The sequence below is a fragment of the Podarcis vaucheri genome (genome assembly GCF_965113315.1).
Source record: "Podarcis vaucheri genome assembly, chromosome: 9".
Taxonomy (NCBI): Eukaryota; Metazoa; Chordata; class Lepidosauria; order Squamata; family Lacertidae; genus Podarcis; species Podarcis vaucheri.
Genome location: NC_138767.1, coordinates 43238276 through 43258774, shown reverse-complemented (window position 1 = coordinate 43258774; position 20499 = coordinate 43238276). Strand labels below are relative to the sequence as shown.

The 20499-nt window shown below is 38.5% G+C and overlaps 1 protein-coding gene and 1 long non-coding RNA gene across 7 annotated transcripts in view; one reads left to right on the top strand and one right to left on the bottom strand.

Annotated features, from left to right (window-relative positions):
* The window catches only part of LOC309540442, a 46161-nt gene extending 35791 nt beyond the window's left edge, over positions 1-10370 (top strand). Inside the window, exons 2-4 of the long non-coding RNA XR_014223277.1 lie at positions 8092-8374; positions 9952-10064; positions 10161-10370. This is a non-coding gene — a long non-coding RNA (uncharacterized lncRNA). The remainder of the gene's footprint in view (positions 1-8091; positions 8375-9951; positions 10065-10160) is intronic.
* The window catches only part of RAPGEF2 (Rap guanine nucleotide exchange factor 2), a 157131-nt gene that overhangs the window by 4499 nt on the left and 132133 nt on the right, over positions 1-20499 (bottom strand). For 4 of the 6 annotated variants that reach the window (XM_082237167.1, XM_082237168.1, XM_082237172.1 and 1 more), the window contains 13 exons: positions 20092-20338; positions 19346-19503; positions 15646-15886; positions 15107-15490; positions 12008-12219; positions 11762-11885; positions 10130-10153; positions 8028-8251; positions 7381-7566; positions 6081-6233; positions 4809-5034; positions 2705-3264; positions 168-473 (listed from right to left, as the gene is read on the bottom strand). In XM_082237167.1, the coding sequence (XP_082093293.1) occupies positions 168-473; positions 2705-3264; positions 4809-5034; positions 6081-6233; positions 7381-7566; positions 8028-8251; positions 10130-10153; positions 11762-11885; positions 12008-12219; positions 15107-15490; positions 15646-15886; positions 19346-19503; positions 20092-20338 (3045 nt within the window). The remainder of the gene's footprint in view (positions 1-167; positions 474-2704; positions 3265-4808; positions 5035-6080; positions 6234-7380; positions 7567-8027; positions 8252-10129; positions 10154-11761; positions 11886-12007; positions 12220-15106; positions 15491-15645; positions 15887-19345; positions 19504-20091; positions 20339-20499) is intronic. The other 2 variants (XM_082237170.1, XM_082237169.1) reach the window with 2 other exon arrangements.

Sequence of the window (20499 nt, the reverse complement as noted above, 5' to 3'; positions counted from 1 at the left end):
GCACTTCTGTCATAAGAACAAGAAACAAAGCCAGAAACACTTCTGAGCTCAGAGCTGGATAAAAGTACACGCCCTCTCTTGCACCTGCATAAACTCTTCTGGATGCAAAAGCACTTATGGAAACAAACCCTTAACTTATTATTTTCAAAATGTTATAAGATGTTTACCATCCTCCTCTGTGGAAAACCCTTGAGACTGATAGTGAACCAGATGTGGGTCTGACTCATTTGGTTTGTGCCACTGAGGTTTGCCCACAGGCCTGCTAGATGGAGGACCCTGTGGTTGCTGCTGTGAAGCTGAAGTCCCAGGGGCTTCACTTGACCGTGCCACCATCCTAGACCTCTGAAGTGCCACGTTGTAATCCGGAGGTTTTCGGGCTGGGTGGGAAACTCCTTCAGCAAAGTCAGCAATAGGTATTCCTACATAACCAGGCGGGGTTGGTGGTGGTTCACGATAGCGGCCCTCTTTTCGAGCTGCAGTAAAATAGTGCATCATCAGCAATGATAATCATTTACATATATTTGTTACAACTACTATCTATGCCTGTACTTAGTTCTATTATGTCATAATCCTGGTAGCTCTGATGTGCTTCCAAGGGAGTTCAACAACTTGGCATTAAAAACAACCACAGTATGGACATGAGGCAGCCCAAAAGTAAAGGCATTTACATTTCACTGAGTCCAAATGGGAGTTGAGCACATTCTTAAAACTTTCCCATTCAAATCAATGGAATCCAAAACTGCTTAATTCTGGCTGGATTATACAGGCACAGCCATACCAAATACCTACACACCTACATATTAATTTTATATATATTATGCAATTAAAAACATAGATATAAGCAAAGCTACAAAGAAAAAGAACAAGTGAAATAGAAGATAACTAATACAAAACCTGAGCCAATTATAGAAAGCAGCTTGTGATAACACTTAAATTATGTATATAGGGCATGGTGACATCTTGAAAAAGAATCTCAAACTTAGATTTGTAAAGAACACAGTTGATAAAAAGACACTGTGAAGCACAGACAATATATGACTGCTTTCATCTTCTAGCAAAAAAAGAGAAATAGCACTAACCCACTTTGCATATTGAAGTATATATAGGTTCTCTCACTTGAGGTGATATTCTGACAAGATTCATGTTTTGCCTAATTCTCTCAGCACATTTAAATAAAAATAAAAAGTATTTATAGTTCAAATAATAAAGCACATATATTGTGCTCAGGTTCAGAGTTCTGTACTCCTTCCTAACGCATCATTAATATACTTTTAAATGCCTATATTGTCTTTCCAAAAAGAAGTCATCCAAGATGGTTCACAAAACAATATAAAGAATAAATACATGAATTAGCTGTAATAAGTGAGAAGGAATCTTAAAATCCAGGAAGTAAAATATTTAAGATAAGTCAAAGAAATGTGCTCCCTATTATGTTGACTGGAGAAAAGGGGGCATGGCAAAAATACTCAACAACCTAAGAGTGAGGGCAGGAAGATCATTATGTGATCATGTAATCATGCAGCCCAGGGATGTGAATTTCAGGACAAGGAGCTAAATGCAGTTCTTTGGACCATTCTAGTCAACCCTTGGCCACACACCTCACTGGTTGTGCTCCATACCCATCCTCTGAATGCCTTTGCTGATGAACTGTGATAATGTTTCTCGCTTGCTGCATACATGTATGTGTAAAAATGAAGTAGCCACTGTTGTTGATTACTGAATCATTTTGGTTTGTGCATATAGCTGATGAGTGCTTGAAACGTCAGAGAGAAAGAATAGTGTGAAGTCAAGGGATTACCCATGAAGAATATATCCCAGGGACCACCAGTCTATTTAGCCAGTGTCAGGGGGACATTTCCCCTTTCCCATATTTCTGTTGAAGGTTGTGGGGTTCCCCTTGTCACTCTACACACCAGAATCTGTGACATATGCAAACTGGCAGGAAAAAGTGTACTGTCAGGAAAGAAACATAGGAAAAAGCCTGCATTTCCTAAGGCAAGTTATTTGCCCATCCAGTTCAGTTTTATTGCTAACTGGCAGCAGCTCTCCAGGGTTTCAGACAGGAGTCTTTTGTCAGCCCAGAAGATGCCGGCAACTGAACCTGGACCTTTTGCGTGCAATGCAGTGCTCCACTCCAGATCTACAGCCCTTTCCCATTTATATCCTGAAATCCTATAGCAAGATTTATTCAAATCCTTTTATCTCCTGCTCTCTAACACCAGCATCTTCACCTTTTTATATCCCTAGACAAGTTTAAATCTGCATTAGTAATTAAGGCATGGAAGAAAATTGTGCTAAACAACAAATTGCAGTTGTTCCTGATGGAGGTATAGGGCAGAGCACACTAGGGCTATATTATTGACATACACAGAGAGAAAACTGTACCCCCATATTATAAGACATTGGCCTAAGCATATTAACAAACTAGAAAGGAAAAGAAAAGCAGAGTTTATGTTAATGACTGAAATGTGGGCAGTTCTGAGGCAAGATAAAAAAAATTAACTAAAAAATAACAATGGAATATCTGCAGGAGGAAGCATCACTTCAGCACAAAAGGCTTTACTGAAAAAGCAAAACACAAGTTAAGACTATGAGCTGGCTATATGTTTTGCTCAAAAAAAGATTAAGGAAAAATATTTGTAAAATAAATTCATATTTATAGCAAATATGTAGGATACTTTGTGGTAGACAAAGGTAAACTTACCAATAAGACCCTTTGTATTACTTGTTGACACAGCTATATGAGCTGGCATGGGAACTGGCTTTGAATCCTCTGCTGTCATAGATGTTATGCTACTGGTTTCAGCTTCAATTGACACATCCTTCCCACCCCTCCGTTTTATGGTACCTGTATCACCTTCAGAGTCCTCTCCCCAGTAGCCTGTGGAGGATGCCCAGCTTGCTCTGGACTGTGCTTGATCAAGGCCCTCCCTACCTTGACTCTGCCTGCCATACTTTGTGCCATGATCGGAGAACATCATCGGGTCCATGTGGCTGCCTGAGGCCCACAGTCCTGCCCCATCGCCTGAACTATCGAAATGAGCATGTCCAAAAGGAAGAATCTCCCAACTTCGCTGGTGCTGTATTGTCTGTATGTTGTCATGGGAACCACTTGAACAAGAAGTCCAGCTGCCACGGCCACTATCCGCTGCATCAAGTGATGCTCGATCTCCCTGATCCTGTGACAGCTCCTCAGTGCTAGGAGAAGAAAGCATGGTTGCCCCAGCATACAAGCCTCTATTCTCTGACAGTGGTGGGTAGTAGCTAGAAGAACACAGGAACAAAATAATTAATAGGCATAAAGCAACAATGTTGCCACTAGCAATTAGAATATCAAACCGCAGTAACAATTTGCACAAAGCATTTTGTTCAATTTGTAGTACACATCAGTTCACTCTAAAGATGTCTGTGCTCAAATTCACATGCTTCAATAGCTGCCAAATATACGTCTAATGAAATTATTGTGATACTTTGTGCATCAACTGAACACTAGATCAGAAGCATCATTGGGTGTTTTTCAAAGATTTTTCAAATTGTGAATCTGGTAAGAGTATTAGGAGCATGCATTTTCCCCATTCTTCCCCTATTATCTCTTGGAGATGCAGATATATCATCTAATACTTATCAAAACAATTGGGGGAAAGATTTAGGACATTAGTCACTAAACACTGTCTGGAATTGGATATGACAAAATGTCCCTCAACAAAAAATCAGTGCACATTTAAATAAAACTTTTTACAAGTTCATTTTTCTTTGGTGCTTAGAGGTCTCTTGGTATCTTAAATGGTGAATTCAGCCCTTTAATATTTAGTGAAAGAATTTGCATTGTATTCTATCTGTGGTAGTTTAAAAACAACTTTTCCCAAATATTGATTCCTTAATTTTGAGAATTATATAAATGTAGTCCCCAGCACTAACATTTTCTAGATTTCCAATTTAACATACTAATTTGCACTGTCACCTCCTCTCTCCTTTCCCCTTATTGACAATAATTTACTTTTCTTTGTTCTTCTTGATGCAGTGCTTCTCGAGTCCCACTTGCTGATTCAAGTTGTATTTATTATCTTCATTATTCTGTTTTTATATTTGATAAGTTTAAGTGTTTGTCCTTTCCAGTATCTGAACTAAATATTCCTTCCATCTATTATTATCTTTGATTAGCTAATGTTTTAACCACAGTTTCTTATTCAACAAGATAAGTAGTTTAAATGAGGTCCCCCATTGTTATTTTGTTAATTTTTGCCTAAGAAGTAGTGTGAGAAACTTGAATTCCATGATTTTACTTGAAATATCTGGGTGCATATCAGCTAGGATTTTAAACAGATTTCCAATTAAAATAAATTTCCCGCCTGTCCTGCAAGTTGCAGCTTCTTTTAAACTAATAAATGTAACCAAGATGTCTCTCAAGCATTCACTAAACACCAACTCAAAAACGAGGGACCATTCTATTTTTAGATCCTATTCTAAAAGACACCTCAGTCCAAGCTGATCAAAGTTTGTCCAAATGTACATAATTACACAAGCATTCTTTTAAGAAGACTACTAGATTTCCCCTCTCCATTCCTTCTGGGAGACCCCTACATTTAAAAATAAATAACAGGATATTTTGGAAAGATTGGGCCAAGAAAGCATTATGCATTATGGGACACAGGTTGGCAGTGTTTTGCTTTTCCTTTAAAGGCAGAGTCACTCAAGTGATGCCTTGTAACAGAATACATGTTCCTAAAATCTGCTCATGAAAGAAAAAGCATCTACAGCTCTAGAGTAGGCTTTTAATAAATGTAATTACACTGACATGTACTACCTACCCTATGCTGTACTGATCTGGTTCAATTATGGCTCTTCGGTCAATCCTGCCCACTCCAAGGTTAGTCTCCACAATGCTGACGGAGTGCCTCTGCCTCCTGTCATCATGTAGTGATACTGGCATGGAGTCAAATGAAGAATTGCTGACAATGCTGGATCTGGAAGAAATTTCACTGTGACCAGAGTCTGAAAAGTTATCCACGGTACCACTGGGAGCCAGAGTATAACCTGTACAGGGAAGAGTGATTATAACAATTTTCTTTATAAAATTTTCAGCATTTGCATAAATATTCAAATTATGCAGCCCCTGTACCAAAATTACTTTTTAAATTGTTGTTGTTTTAAATCTGAGAACAAATAATTTATAAGGGGGTATTTATAGTATCATCTTATTTTTAAGATAGAGAATTTGGGGGGAGAAAACATTAACAGATGATAATTTAAAGATCAAAAAAATTTTTACTTGAAGTTTTAATATCTAACTAGCATGATTCAAATGGGTTCTACACTGTATGCCTTTGCCATCCATTGGGATAAAATTTGATTAGAGAAAACCAACCGTATCCCTGGAAAAGCCCACTGCAATCCAATTATAGGAATCTAATTTTGCTTAAAGTGAAATAAATTTGGGGGGTGGGACGTGCTGCCACACATATGAACAGTGGTAAACATGCTTGGTTCCACAGCCAGGATTGATGCATAAGGGAAACATAAATGTGGTCTCATTTGTATAGGAAGCTTCATCATAATTCCAAAAAGAAAATACTTTGCATGAAGATTTTTATTCCACACAAATTGTCTTCATCGTGATACCCATATACATTTCTACCCATCCCTGATACTGTGGGAGGCTGCATACATGAATGGTTTCAGCAAATAGGGGTGAACAACTAATATTCAATATCATTATGGTTCTTGGCACTTGGATATGGGGATCGTTAAGCTGCTTTATCTCCTTCCCCAACTGCATCTGAGAAGGCAGGAACATAGGAAGCTGCTTGTGCTGAGTTAGGCTGCGGGTTCATTTAGCTCAGTATGCCTGCACTCAGTATTGACTTGTACTCAGTATTGACTTGCACCAGGATTTCTGACAGAAAATGTTCTGGCTTGCATACTTAGCATGTGACAACTTTGTGCTTTTAGGAAATGTCTGCCCATGCTAAACCACAACTGACTACATATTTGGCATCTTAACTAGGTTTAAACAGTTATCACTAACAATTACAAGAGAGGAGAACTTGTGAGAGGTGAGGAGTATTTAGACCCTGGCATACTTTTCCTTGGAGAGCTCTGTGGCGAGGTGGGAGGAGAAGATAACTGTGAAGACGCATTTGAAATTGTATCCTCTGCTTGTTTCTTATGACGATCCAAGCTTCCCTCTTCAGAGAGTGAAAGAATTTTCTTTAAAGCTTGTGGAGAGTTTATGCCTTCAATAAAGAAGAAGTAACACATCTGATATAAATGCACACACTTTTTCTTGCATATTCAAATGAGGCCATTCCATGGACCACTGATACTACCATTACTATGATATTTTAGCCCACCCTTCTTTTGCAGATCTGAGGGCAGTGTACGTTACACACCCACATTTATTATCACAACCCCCCAGTTATACTGAGAGAATATGCTTAAAGGGGATTTCAATCTAAGTCACTCCACACCAATGCACAATTTATTCTAAGAAAATTATATGCAATTAATAAAAACAAATTTAAACATAACTATTCAGCCCAAGTAAAATGTAGGTTAAACCAATGTTTCTGTTTTACATTCACTTGGAAAATGTTTGGTTCTTCTCAGCCATTCATAGAAAAACATTGACTACAGCTAGTACCCCAGGTTATCCCCTCCCTCAGGCCTGCAACTGAGACAGAAACCTGCAGCTTAAACATGTCTGAAGTGCCATTAAATTTAAAGGTAAATGGCTACTTCACTGATTCAATGGTGTTATATATATATATAAATGTAAGTATAAATGAAAAATAGAGTTAAAGAAAATATAGACTCAACAGACATTGATCACAAGATCAGGAACCATGGTTAAAATTGGATAGTTGTAAAAATGTGCAGTGGATGTCATCTGCTTCAGAGTGCTGTCAAGACTGGGCTTGCATTAGCAGGCCCCCAACATAGGAAGAAGAGGAAGATTGGTGAGGACTAGAGTCAGAGGTGGGGGGGGGCTCTCTAGCAACTGTCAGCTCCCTTAGCACACTACAGTTCCCAGGATTCTTTGGGAGGGGGGAATGACTTTTTAAAGTGGGATGATACTGCGTTAAATGCAAACTACAGGTGAGACTTTCATGTGATCTCTTAACATTGATTCTGTTACACTTTTTAACTGAACCTTCCATTTCCAAAACACAACAGTAATAACAATTATTAGAACCTGTGTTTTCCCCACCTTTGTTTGCAGTTGCTCAAGATGCATACCTGTCATTTGTGAAAATACAATCCTGAAACATGGAACTTCAGCTAGGAATTTGAAAATGTTTTTTTAATGCTCTTGAGAATTTGTTTACCCATTTTTAACATAAAATTATTTTTCTACTGAACAGAACAATCCGCAGTACTTACCAAAGGGTGGAAGGTCTTTGACTGGTACTTTCTTACGAGAGGGATAAAGTGATACAGCAGGGACCTGCAATGCTTGGTTTGCTTTGTGCTGCTGTTGCTGCTGCACTTTCTGCTGGATCCCTGACCTATGTGCGACTGGGGATGTTTCGGGTTTTCCGGACCGTTTTTCCCCTGGAGTCTTGGGTACTTTAAATAAAAAGCAGAATTAAGATTACAGTTAAGACTACCTCAAGAGTACTTGATTTTATATTAAACGGTGTCCAGAAGAATGATCAATGATGGAAAAGAGATATCCTCTCTTGGTTGAAAAGCCTTGGAATTTTTTAGTCCTCTCATTCAGCTATAATATACTACCACAAACTATAGTAAAATGATGCCCTAATCAGCAGTTGGAGAGCCAATTAGGTAATGTATGCCATTTAAGAAACAAGTACCACATATGCCAACTGTAATATTGTCTACAATTTGCAATGGCATGGAATAACTTGTTTTCTAGTGATCAGCTTGATTAGAAGCACATACTTCTCTCAATGATGCTATGGCCAAGCCTAAGCCTGAGGGACAGTTAAGCTGTAGGCTAAATAAAGATAAATTAACAGCTCATTTGCCATGACTGAGGTGCACACCCAACGAAGAAAAATGCTCACATGTATTGCTGGCTGGTTCACATTGTAGAGAGAGTGCCTGAAGGCTCTCTTCATCCATTTCCAGATCCAAATTGGAGAGATACTGCTTGACTTTCCGAGCCATCTGAGCATCTTCATATAGCTTTTTGGCATTGAGGAAGGAGCTGCGGCGGACCCGCTTTTTATGTCCACCTGTTTGTGCAACATCAAGGACTGCTGCATTTGTACTGCCTTGACTGAGAGACCTGGGGTGAAGAAAGACAAGATGACATGTAACTTAGCTCATCGCTGCATCCTTCAATGACTTGAAACATGCAAAGGTCTGCATGAATGTCAGTCTATGGTCAAAGCTTACATGCCTCATTCAAGTAAGTCATACAGCTACAATAGGAAAAGGATAAAAATAAAGAACAACAATCAGTTGCAATTGTGAATATGGATTCATTAAAGTCAGCCCCTGAGAATTACTCTGCTCCAAGTATGAAATTCCATGTCATTGGGAAAATTGTTAAACTCTCTCCCAGTAGCCTTGAGTATTACAAGGACAGAAATATTAAGGCAGGCTCATGCAGCAAGGTGTCTCAGACCAGTAAACAGTGGTCAAGCCTCCTGAAACTCAAAATCCACTACTCTCAAAATCAGGCAGGAAATGTCCACTTTGTACTTTTCAGGTGCCTGTATTAAAACACTTAATTCCATCTGCAATGTGCCAAAAAGTCTACTGCATTTTCATTCCCCACTTCCCTCGCCTTAAACAGGACTTCATGTTAAATAAAAACGTTCAATTAGTTAATGAGGAAGCATGCAAATTTGGATGTGTTTATGTATGGGAGCTATTTTGCTTCTAATATGTTAACAGCAATAATGAAGGCTGGTTTGTAGAAAGAAAATTTAGTTAGTTGAGCTGTTAAAAATCACAACACTGTAACAAAATCTGTGGATTTGGATGGTTCTATTAACTTCTGTGACGTATAAATTTGCTGCTTATTTTTATCTGAACCACCATCATGTAACCCCATTTTGGTATACTGTTCCCATTGAGACTGGTTATGTATGTACATATGTTAGGGATAATGCAAGCTGAGAGGCTAATCTGCATAACAGCCAGCCGTTGTGCACATTCATCATGACTCATGAAGAATGTGCACCTCAGCTGTCCATAAAGATAAAATTGTGCATCTTTCCTGACCGATATGCATACTTTCTAAAACATGCATATCTCAGCATCATTTTTTACATTCTTTGAGCAATATGCACATTCTCCTGTCACTAGGCATACTCTACAAGAGTATGCCCTCTTCCATGCCGCTCAGCTGTTTTGCACAACCAACTGACTCTGGCATCTCTTCTCCACAACCCAGCTGTTTCCTCACTGTTCAGCGATGTTAATGGATACATGGGAGATGAGTGTATGCAAATGGATGAACTGGGAGCTGAGGGATGTATGTGTGAATTCATTCACACAGACATTCCCAGTGTCTTCATGCAGGATGGAAAGACAGGTAGAAATAGAGGATGTGTGGGTGGGTTTGGGTAGGTGTGTGTGTGTGTCAGAGAGAGAGAGAGAACCACCCACACTTTATTCCTCACACCTTACACTCTTATGCATCCAAACGCATACATTGTTGTATGTATGTAGTGCTTGTGTGGGAATAATGGTGTCCCCTGTGAATTCTGTGTGAATATTGCCCAAAGAATGTGGGGGAAAAACCTGTCATGATATGCACATTCCTTGAGGTCTGCTAGAGAATATGTATACTTACTGGATAATGTACAAAATGTTGTTGAGATATGCTCATTCCTTAAGACCACATAGAAAATTCTTTTGCATGGACAAATTATGTCCACTCAACTCACATTATCCCTAACATATATGAGGCAATTTTATGAATTCTAGATCAAACCAATGAATCTCACTGCTTTGCACTTCTTTAAGGTTTCACAGCTCTTGGGTTTATAACCTCAAGCAAAAGCAGCACTGGATTAAATCTGATGCAGGTACAGAAGGGTTAACAAAAGAAGGAAAATGCCAGAGCACCAGAAAATTAAGGGAAGCAGGTAGGAAACAATGCAGATTTTCAGAAAAGGAAGTTTGTCTGTATGTGTTCTCTCCAACCACTTACCCCAAACTCCTCCACTTCTTCTTCCTGCAAGTGAGAGCCATGAGTATTGAAGCATGGATTTAAGGAAGAGACAGAGAGATTATAAGCTCAGAAAGAAAGGATCAGACTTCAGGACAAGCAGTACCAGAAAGCCCAGAACAGCCTTCTCTCAATCAGTCAGCATAATACATTAAATAGGTGTCTATAGAGTGCCCATATGATTAAAGCTCATTTCACATTAAACTGAATTCACCTTGGATTACTTACACCTTTAGCATAAAATAGTGTTCTAAAATCTGGAGTGAATTTTGTGTCTGTCCTCTTTCTGCTTTTCAGCTTTCACATAATATAATTTTGTTTTAAAACATTTATTCATTCAATATGCATTTCCTATACATTGAACCAAAGGGGATATTTTAACTATCCTAACTAATTCAATGCAAACTCTGCTTATATCTACTTTATCTAAGTAAGAATAAGACTAGTGATTAAATATCTATTATTTCTCTTGTTCTCCATGACCTTTAAACAATGAACGTAACATAAATTACGCAATGACAGGTAAGAGCCATTTCCATCTGTACTGCCTTTTCCTGATGGGGGCATTTGATTGGTTGCAACACTTATCCACCCCTGTGAATCAGTTAATTTGCACAACATTATAATTACAGGCCAGACAAGAGGGGAAATGTATTACTTGAATATTTCTTAAAACTCAAAACTTGTAAAACAATGGCTTCAGTCTAGCAAGTGTATGCGTCATAATTATTATAATAGTTTAAGTTATACTATGAGATTTCTGAAGCAGTCTTCAACACTGAACTCTTGAACTGCTTTTCTTGTTAATTGCTTTTTGGGGAAAGGGCTGTAGCTCAGTGGTAGATCATCTGCTTTGCATGCAGAAAGCCCCAGGTTCAATCCTTGGCATTGACAGGCAGGGTTGGGAAGAGAGCCCTGCCTAAAATACTGGACAGCCACTGCTGGTCAGTGTAGGCAGTTCTAAGCTTGATAGACCAATGGTCTAACTCAGTATAAGGCAGCCTCCTATGTGTTCATATGAGTTTAAAAGGAAACATGGTGATCTTATTTAGAACTCACTATTGGCACAAAAGCCCAAATACCTTGTAATGCAAGAACAGAATACATATCTAAGATCAAAACAAATCTCATGTATGTTTGTGTCTGGATTCATTTGTGTTAGCAGTATATTTGTAATAGGAGAATATCCTTCATGAATGCACATATATAGAAATCAAACAAAACCATTGTAAGAAAAAGTGTTGCGTAGAATGGTGAGGAAGAATCAAATTCTGGGTAAAAAGCAAGCAGGGTCTACTTGCTATGATTGGGCAACGCTCATTTTCATGAACTTTAGGAAGCTTGGCATAGATATCAAGAGGACAACACAGATGAAATGTGTTACTCTTCTTGATGAAAAGACAACTGCTTACTTTCAGGCTGATATATAAAGAGAATATCTGATTGCTGTCAAATAACTTGCAGCTAATTAGCTGGAGAAATAAAGACAATTCTATGTCTTACCCTTGTTCTCTGAATGCAAGCATTAAACACTAGCCAAGTTTAAAGTATGTATCTGTAACACAAGACAATCTTAGCTCAATGGTTTTTATTTCACACTTCAAAAGAACTCACCTAGTCCTGAACATTAAAGCAGGATCCATGTTAACAGAAGCCATTCGACCCACATGGCGAATTTCTTTTGCGATCATTCGTAATTTCTCAAAATTGACCAAACCTTCCACTTTGGAATCATTCCCTACATTGCCAAAAGAATGATAGGAAATAACTATAGTACTCTGCCATTGGTCAGTGAAAGTAAAAACACATGTGTTGCCATCACCAAAGGGTCAATACAGAAAAAACACTTGCAACATTTACCTTCATGGAGGAACGTAAGGTCCTTTTTGATTACAGGGAACAATGGAATAATAGGAGGCTGTAGATTTTGGCTATTCAGGACATTGCGATATTTTGCCATGTTCCTAGATGGATCAAATAAATCCTGAAGATCTTGAAACAATTTTTCATATTTGCTTGGAAGTTTTTCCCAAGTAGTTCGTAGTCTTGCAACTGGAGCTAAGTTTAGGCCACTAAAGAATGAATTTTAAAAGATGTTGAGGGTTTTAATCTCTGTTCAAAATGACACCTGCATTTGCAGCATCACAAACATATGTTCCTGTATACAATCTTCTGAAGTAAAACTAAATGCATATCATATCATATTTAGCAACTGACAAATGTAGAGACTGGTAAACAAAAACACTGCTTTCAGAGATTATGCAGCATAAAATTGTAGGTCTTTTCTGAACTACAATGTTCAAGCAATATTTGTGAGTTGAAGAATCATCAAAAGATTATGGTAGCAGTGGTATGGCTTTCCTGTCTTACCAAAAGTGTTCTCAGATCTATTACAACATTGCTTTCCAAACACTGTTGGAGCAACAGACACTTCTATAAACAAGGACCATTTTTAGTACAAAGATGTGGCTATGATGATCAGTAAGTGTTTGTTACTGCCAGATGGAAGTATTGTAATGAGTAATACAGTAAAGTCTATTCAGAAACTGCAGCTGTAAAATGCTGTGAGTCATTCCCTTAGTATACTAGCAAAAGAAGCATGTTATTACCAGAGGTTTAGAAGAGACATAACCAGCTCATTTGGATGCACTGGTGATATTGATTATAAAAGCCCTCTGTTGTCCGAGACATAGATATCTGACATTCAGCCTTGCTTTCCATAGTCAGTTGAAATGGTCAACAAAAATGTCTGAATTCAGTGATCCTAACATTAAATGTTTTAGAGCTGCAAACAATTTTTTACAGAGGCCACCAACTGTCAAATCTACTTTTCTCTCTCAGATGCCCATATCTTCATCCCCTCCACAACAAGTATTAGTTTCCCTTTTCATTAATTATTTTTATCTGGAGCACTGGTCCCTGAGATTATTGACCACCTTTGAACCCCAAATCAAGTTTCATCAAGTATATTAGCAGAATAAGTTACAGTAATTTAACACAGAGGCATGAAATTTAACAAGGCATGAAAGTGACCAGTATCAAATCCAGGCAGACAGTGTAACTTATTTTACTTAATTTGAGTTGGTGAAAAGAATTCCTGGGTTGGAACTCTATCAACAATGCCCCCAAATCACAGTGTTCCATGCCCAGTCTTTTCTAAATATATTTAGCATCAATTTATATAACTTTCCGAAATCACTGTCACCCATAGTGAAAAGCCAAAGGAGCATCAGCACTGTAAGAAAAGTGGGCATCCTGAGTGTACTGATTAAAAATCCCTATCTTGCCTATGTTCACATATCAGACTACAGGAAGGCTTAGTAGAAATGGCATGAAGTTGTGGAGTGAGGAGTGCTTGAGAGAGGGATTCAGTCTGTGAAGATTCTGTCAGGAGGGTTCGTTCTGACAGGTTGCAGAGCTGAGGAGAGCCGAGAACTCTCAGTATATGCTCTAAGGTTCTGAATCGCAGAACACTGTTAAAACAGAAAAGGCACAGTCTCCCACGGTGTTTACAGGAAAAAGGGTCCTCAGAGGGAATACTCTGACATGAAAGTGATTCCCAGGCCAAAGAGGATTTGGGGGTTTGTAAGAAAACAGTCCAGTTAAAATCCTAAATTCCTGAAGTGTGTGTGGGAAAAGTCTGATCTATGAAAGATATGTAAAAGAAAGTAACCTTAAGCCTCAACAGCATACAGCCTATAACCTGAAACAGTATACATTTTAATAAAAAGCAACAGCACTGTGCTGTGAACAACCTCACTGTTTGATACATTTCTGTGGAAGAAAAAGAACCAAAAACTCCTTGTTCGCATCTGTTATAATGAAGTTTGTTTGCAACCTGTTTTCCCCAAAGAAAAGCCCACTGTCACTCGTGATTCATTCTCTATTGGGGGAATTCACCTGAGGGAAGGGAAACTGAGGGCTGGCACAGCGGTGCCAGGGAGGGAGAGTGCTGTTGCGTCGTCCCAGAAGTCCCTCTACATCGCCTGCTAGTTGCAAATGGTAATATGTCAAGACCAATGCTATCAATACTTGCTGAAAATGCTAATAAATGCAACAAAGCAAAGGTTTCCTTACCAAGGAAGCCTTCAAATACAGTCTAGGGACTGTAATTGCATTCAAAAGCTGAATAGCAGGCTCACATGAGGCCTAAACAACAACCAAATGTGCTTCATACAAAGTGACAATCTTTTTTGAAATGACCCTTTCAAAAGGAAGGTAACTGGAAAAATCAGAAGTGTACTTTTTGTGGGGGTAGGAAGGAGGAGAACCAAAGATTTAAGGCTGCCTTGTACCACCAACAGTCTAACAATTAGCTTCTACTGCATTAAGTTAAAAACCTGTGTAACCTATAACTGGGATTTTGCATGCCAACATGCAAACCTTTTAAATAATACTAAATGAATTGGATTCATACAGGACTGTGTGCAGTCTTTCACACATAAAACATACTCCATGGTTGCATACTAAGTGGAAACAGAGAAAGATAAATGACTTCTTTTGTAATTTTGCTTTTTCCAAGTCTGTTCCAAAGGATATTTTGATTTCTAGAGATAACAAATGCTTATAAAAATGACAAACACAACAAAGACTAATACATTTATAATGACACACGTGATCATGGAGTAGAGTCTACTTTCATCAGATATATCATTATGATGTTAGCAATGACAAGCTTGCAATGCTAATTTAAACAGCTTTTCATGGAAGAATCCTCTAGCCTTTCAACCAGTCTTGCTCTTTTTGGATTAGGATTTTGTCTAAAGCTGCTGCTGCGGACTGTTAAGTTAATGAAATATTACTATTGTAGTATTAAATTACTAATTCATAAAACAGTAAAATGTACACATAGTATTTTCCTTAAAATTTAGTATCATCATTATGAAGCATCTATTTACACTTTATTTATTATAAACTGTATGCAAAATCATTGGGGGGGGGTGATCTAGTCTTGTTTACCTTATTATTGCAAACATGGAGTTGAAGTTCTTGCATTCCCTGCAGTGCAATGCTATCTTAATGAAGTGCTTAATTATCTTCATCCTTTTCAGCTGGTTGGTTTCTCGCAGAATCTCAGATGCCACCCAAAAGGTTTCTTGGTTTATTACTTCTTCAAACTTTTTCAAGTTAGTACAGCTAGACTTAGATTTCAGTTTAAACAAGTCATCTATGTATTCTGTAGGTTCAATGTTACGAAACAGTTCAAAGTTACGCATAGAGAGTTGGGTTGCCACCTCAACAGTACTGAGTTGCAATAAAGAAATTTGACTCTCTCTCAGCAATTCCTGAGCATCTTCATCTGAACACAAGGTTTCTGTCTCCATGTTGTTCTTCAGATAATACCTGGGAGAGGGGGGAAGAGGGAATAAAGTTTTATAGAAATGAAAACACTAATAGTAATGGAAAGCAAAGGTAGCTTGTTTAGAATTTAAAAATCAGTATATTTAATAAGTACATTCAATTATATTCTGAAATGGCAGATGATGTATGAGTCTCACCTTCCACTAAGCTGTATTCTGTCAGCAAGCTTGGAAAGTTGATCTGGAAGCCTCCTTTGCTTGATTACTCCCTCTGGAGTGACTGAAACTTCACATAAAGAATATGCATCTGGGGTGGTGGTTAGAGCAAACTCTCGGATTGCTTGAATAACCACTTCCTTTGCAGTTGTGTCCTTACTGATCATAATGTAGCGGCTTTGTTGGTCTGCCTTAAAAACCCTCAGAACCTGGTCTGGTAAATCTGTAAGGAGCGGGGAAATCCTATTACAGCATATAAACCATATAATAGAGTAAAATTATTTATTTTTCAGTCAGTATCTGAATAGGAACAGATACACAATTTTCTTTAGTTGCCATCTTGCTCCTGTGAAACTGTTCTAGTCACTATCCTTCCTTTGGATCATCATTCTTTTTTCTGCCAATGATCAGACGTCATTTCCAAGCAAAGCAAAATGGATCAACATGCTGGCTTTGTGCCGTAAACGTTTATAAATCGCTAACCACAAAGTATATAATCAGTGCATTCAGCTTTGATACTACTGACTGCATACTGACATGCTACTAAATTGCAGTTTATTCTTAAATGAATGAATCTCAAGCTTGCCCCTCCCTCCATTCCAATGGGGACATGAAAATAGAAAATAGAAAATTACAAACTGTATTTTTTTATTAACCATAGTATACTGAACCAAGCCAACTTCAAATAGGAGAGGGCATGAGTGATTAAGTAACCTTCATTTTAAGTCATTATGAGCTCATAAACCAAAGTATGCCTGCCTCAATAGTTGCCTTACAAGACACTCTAAATACTCATTAGTGCCTGTATGGCCCCAATTTTTTAGCTTGCTATATAATTTCCTGATGACTGGGTGGTGATGGACCTTTATTTCTTAGCGCTTATCAAATGTTATTGTTTCAAACTGAAAGAAAGGTGTCCAGGTCAACCAATAACTTTTAATGTTTCTTCAAAACTCTTGTTTTTTGAAGTAATTATGTAAACAATCAAGAAAAGGTTGTGTCATCAGGTTTTTATCAGTTATTCATCTATCAACACCAAAAAAATCAGTTTCCTTCCTTTCCTTCCTCTTAAAATACTGTATACGTTGAGTGATTGACAACGGCAATCAAGAAAAATGAAACAATTCAAACAAGAAACAACAAAAGGGGAGAGGTTTATATTGGAGATATGATGGATGCCATAAGCAAGTTTATTTTTACTTATTGCTGTTAATCTCAAATAAAAAACGTAGCACTAGAAATCATAAAAATGTAGTAATGATGTAAAGTATGGGTACGGATCTAACCCTCGCCCCAAATAAAGTCCCTTATTCCCCTGCTCTTTCCACCTACGGGGGGGGGGGGGGATCCATGTTTTGCAAAGCCAGACACACACACACACACACACACACACACACACACACAAAACCCACAGCTGCCTTTTGTTGAAATGAAGCTGGCAGATTCTGTTGTTTTTGCCTCCTACCTATTGTGTGAATGAGAACAGTAGGCTGTATGAAGAGAGCAATGTTCAGCCCTCTCACCCGCTCTTTTCTTGCTGGTTTCTGCACTAATAAACAAACCTCATCACACAATCAACTCTATTCCCCAGCAACAAGGGATAAAACCACATTGTACCCGTTCACGTCCTTGCCTGCTCTCGCTTATCCTCCCCTACTTCATCTTCAGTACCTCCCCCATGGTTCTGTAGACATGTTACCAAATCACTGGTTACCATTTCTACCAGTTCTCTCCCCTTTTCTTCCTAACTCCAGATGCATCACAGCTACATCTCCACCCACTGTGAAATTTAAGTGCAGATTAGGGTATATTTGAGGTCTGCTGGGGATTGCTTTCCTCCAAGTGGCTTCCCTGTAAGACTGAGATGGAATAGTGGACATGTATGGTTGCACTGTGGGACGCGGGTGGCGCTGTGGGTAAAACCTCAGCGCCTAGGACTTGCCGATCGCATGGTCGGCGGTTCGAATCCCCGTGGCGGGGTGCGCTCCCGCTGCTCGGTTCCAGCGCCTGCCAACCTAGCAGTTCGAAAGCACCCCCGGGTGTAAGTAGATAAATAGGGACCGCTTACTAGCGGGAAGGTAAACGGCGTTTCCGTGTGTGCTGCGCTGGCTCGCCAGAGCAGCTTTGTCATGCTGGCCACGTGACCTGGAAGTGTCTGCGGACAGCGCTGGCTCCCGGCCTCTAGACTGAGATGAGCGCACAACCCTAGAGTCTGTCAAGACTGGCCCGTATGGATAGGGGTATCTTTACCTTTATGGTTGCACTTGTAGGTGTGTGAACCTCTTTATATCTTAATATATTAAACCTTTGCTCAACTAATTTGTAAAGGCCCTTCTACCTGAACTGCACATTTCCTCTTAACAAATTCAACTAAGGAAAATGTAACCTCTAGTAAACATCTTACATAAGGTTGCAACCTGAAGCTTACAGCAAGGCTGAAATAAAAAAAGGCAAGGCAGTCATCTATTCTCTGGTTTAAAATGCCAGTCTGGCAAGACACTGAAAAGGATATCAAAGCTTGGGTTTGACTTTTTCAACTTACAGAACAATTGCATAGGAAAATGTTATTGCAAGTTCATGATCTCTTTTGCCATGAACATCCCCATACTAAAATGTTGATTTACAAATCCACTTAACACAGCAAGCATTCCCCCCCGCCTCCCTAAGCACTACTCGGCTCCTCCAAGCTCTACGGAACAGCAATTCTGACAGGTTGAATTCTTTCTGCTCTAGTACATTCGATTTCCTGAATGCCTCCCCCATCTCCAACACAGTCCAAAGTAACAAGAAAACTATTGAGACTGTACATTTTCTGAAGCTTCAAGTATGCATTGTGGCTTAAGATTATAGCCCAACTTTCTTTAAAGCCCTCAAGGGAGCATTATACGTTAATGTTAAATAAATAGAGTACAAGAAGCTAATTCAAAAACAAACATCACAAAGAAAAATGCCTAGCAGTGTATATTGGAAGTGATTTTAATGCGCTTGTATCATTTTATTTGGTTGTAAACTGTCCCGGTATGTATATTTTTATGACAGGTGGTATAAAAAGGGTTTTCAATAGATAATAATACTAGTATGTAACCATCAACAAAGTAATATCACACAATATAGTTACTTCATTTCTCCTGTTTATAAATAAGCAATACTTTGTATACTGTTCACTAATACTGAATCTCTCTGCTTCTGAGAATCTATATGCCCACATATCTTCCAGGCATTTCATTAAATGTGAAGCTTATTGACCACATGTGTCTCCTTATCGGTCTCCTAACTCCATGTTTGGAGAAAATCATTTTCCTGTCTTATTATCTACACCCCGAGACATAGTCATTCAGAATTTCTACCTTGAATTGTTCTACTTAGTTTTGGCTGCTTCTCAGCTATTTTCAGGTTCCAGGGACAACTACATCCATTTCCATTACCCCAGTCCTTTTAACATTGGTTTGCATGCCCTCACTCTTTGTACAGTGACAATGATAAATAAGTGCTAACTAATAATAATGGTACAAATGTATTACAGAGTTTTTCAGTAGATCAGACTATTTATGTGTCCTAAAAAAGAAGAAGTATTTTTATGTAAAGCAGACATGGAAATCCCAACTCGAGGAACATAGTTTTTGTACCCACTTACACCTATCAGAAGTAGCCCAAAGGACACGCATGAAAATTTGAGGCTCACCTGGGGTTGTGTTGAAATCTAAGATGCGGTGATGTGACTGCATTAAGTCAGGATTGCTTGAAGACAGAGTTCCACTGACCGGCAGAGCAGGAGGAATGTGCTTGGTCTGCCTCAATCCCACAATGCTGTCATCCTGAGATTGGCCAATTCCAATATCGCTATGACGATGGGGAAAACAAATTTAGTGCTTTTATATTATCGTGACCTATATTGCTTTATTTCCCCCTGTATTTCTGATTTCCACATAAGCCATTCATCTTACAGATTTTTAAAGTATAAGCATTGCTTTGGCAAACTTACTCAACAGGAAGTTTTAACCAAAGCCATATTCACTAGTAAGCTACCAGCAAGATTGGAACTGTTACACCTAAATGTTGATTATAAATAAAGCTCAGGATTTTGTTTTTAATGTATGCAGAATACATGAAAGTATGTGATAAAATTTCCAGCAGCCCTGCCCCCTTTTTTTGGAAAAGAAATGTTGATATATTTATTTTATTCTTCATGAACCATTTCTACACAGAGATTCAACTGGCTATTGGGTAATGGTATTATTTATTAAATTTATATCCTGCTCTTCCTCTCAATGGAGCCTAGGGCAACAAACAACAAGAGATAAAACAATAAAACATCTTAGAAACAATTCTAATACTGATGCAGATTTCAAGGCAATAACCAATACAATAAAACTATAGACTGAGTTGACATAATGGAAATCACTCTGCGGTGCTGTGCATCACACTCACTTGTATGGTTTCTGAGGCAGGATACTGATGCGGGTTTTGTCTAGTATCTTCTTGAGCTTGTTTCGCCCACCAACAGTGTTGGCTTTGCTCTTCTTGGTTACTTTTTCCAATCCTATCACCTGCTCGACGTCAACTCCAAGATCTGGTATGGAATAACGGCTTGCTTTTTTAATATCACCAATTTTAGGAAGATGAGGAGCGCCATTTCTTTTCTCCTCTGACAATCTTGTTAGAAGTTCTTTAAAAACTGCACAGAAGATGGAAAACACATAGAAAAATAAACTCAAAAGAAATACATCATACCCTTCTTGCACAGGCTATGAAAAGCAAAGTGGCATTTCACGTTTGAATAGAATCCATGCTTGGACTTAACAATACTTCTAAAAATCTATTCCTGGGCATAGAATT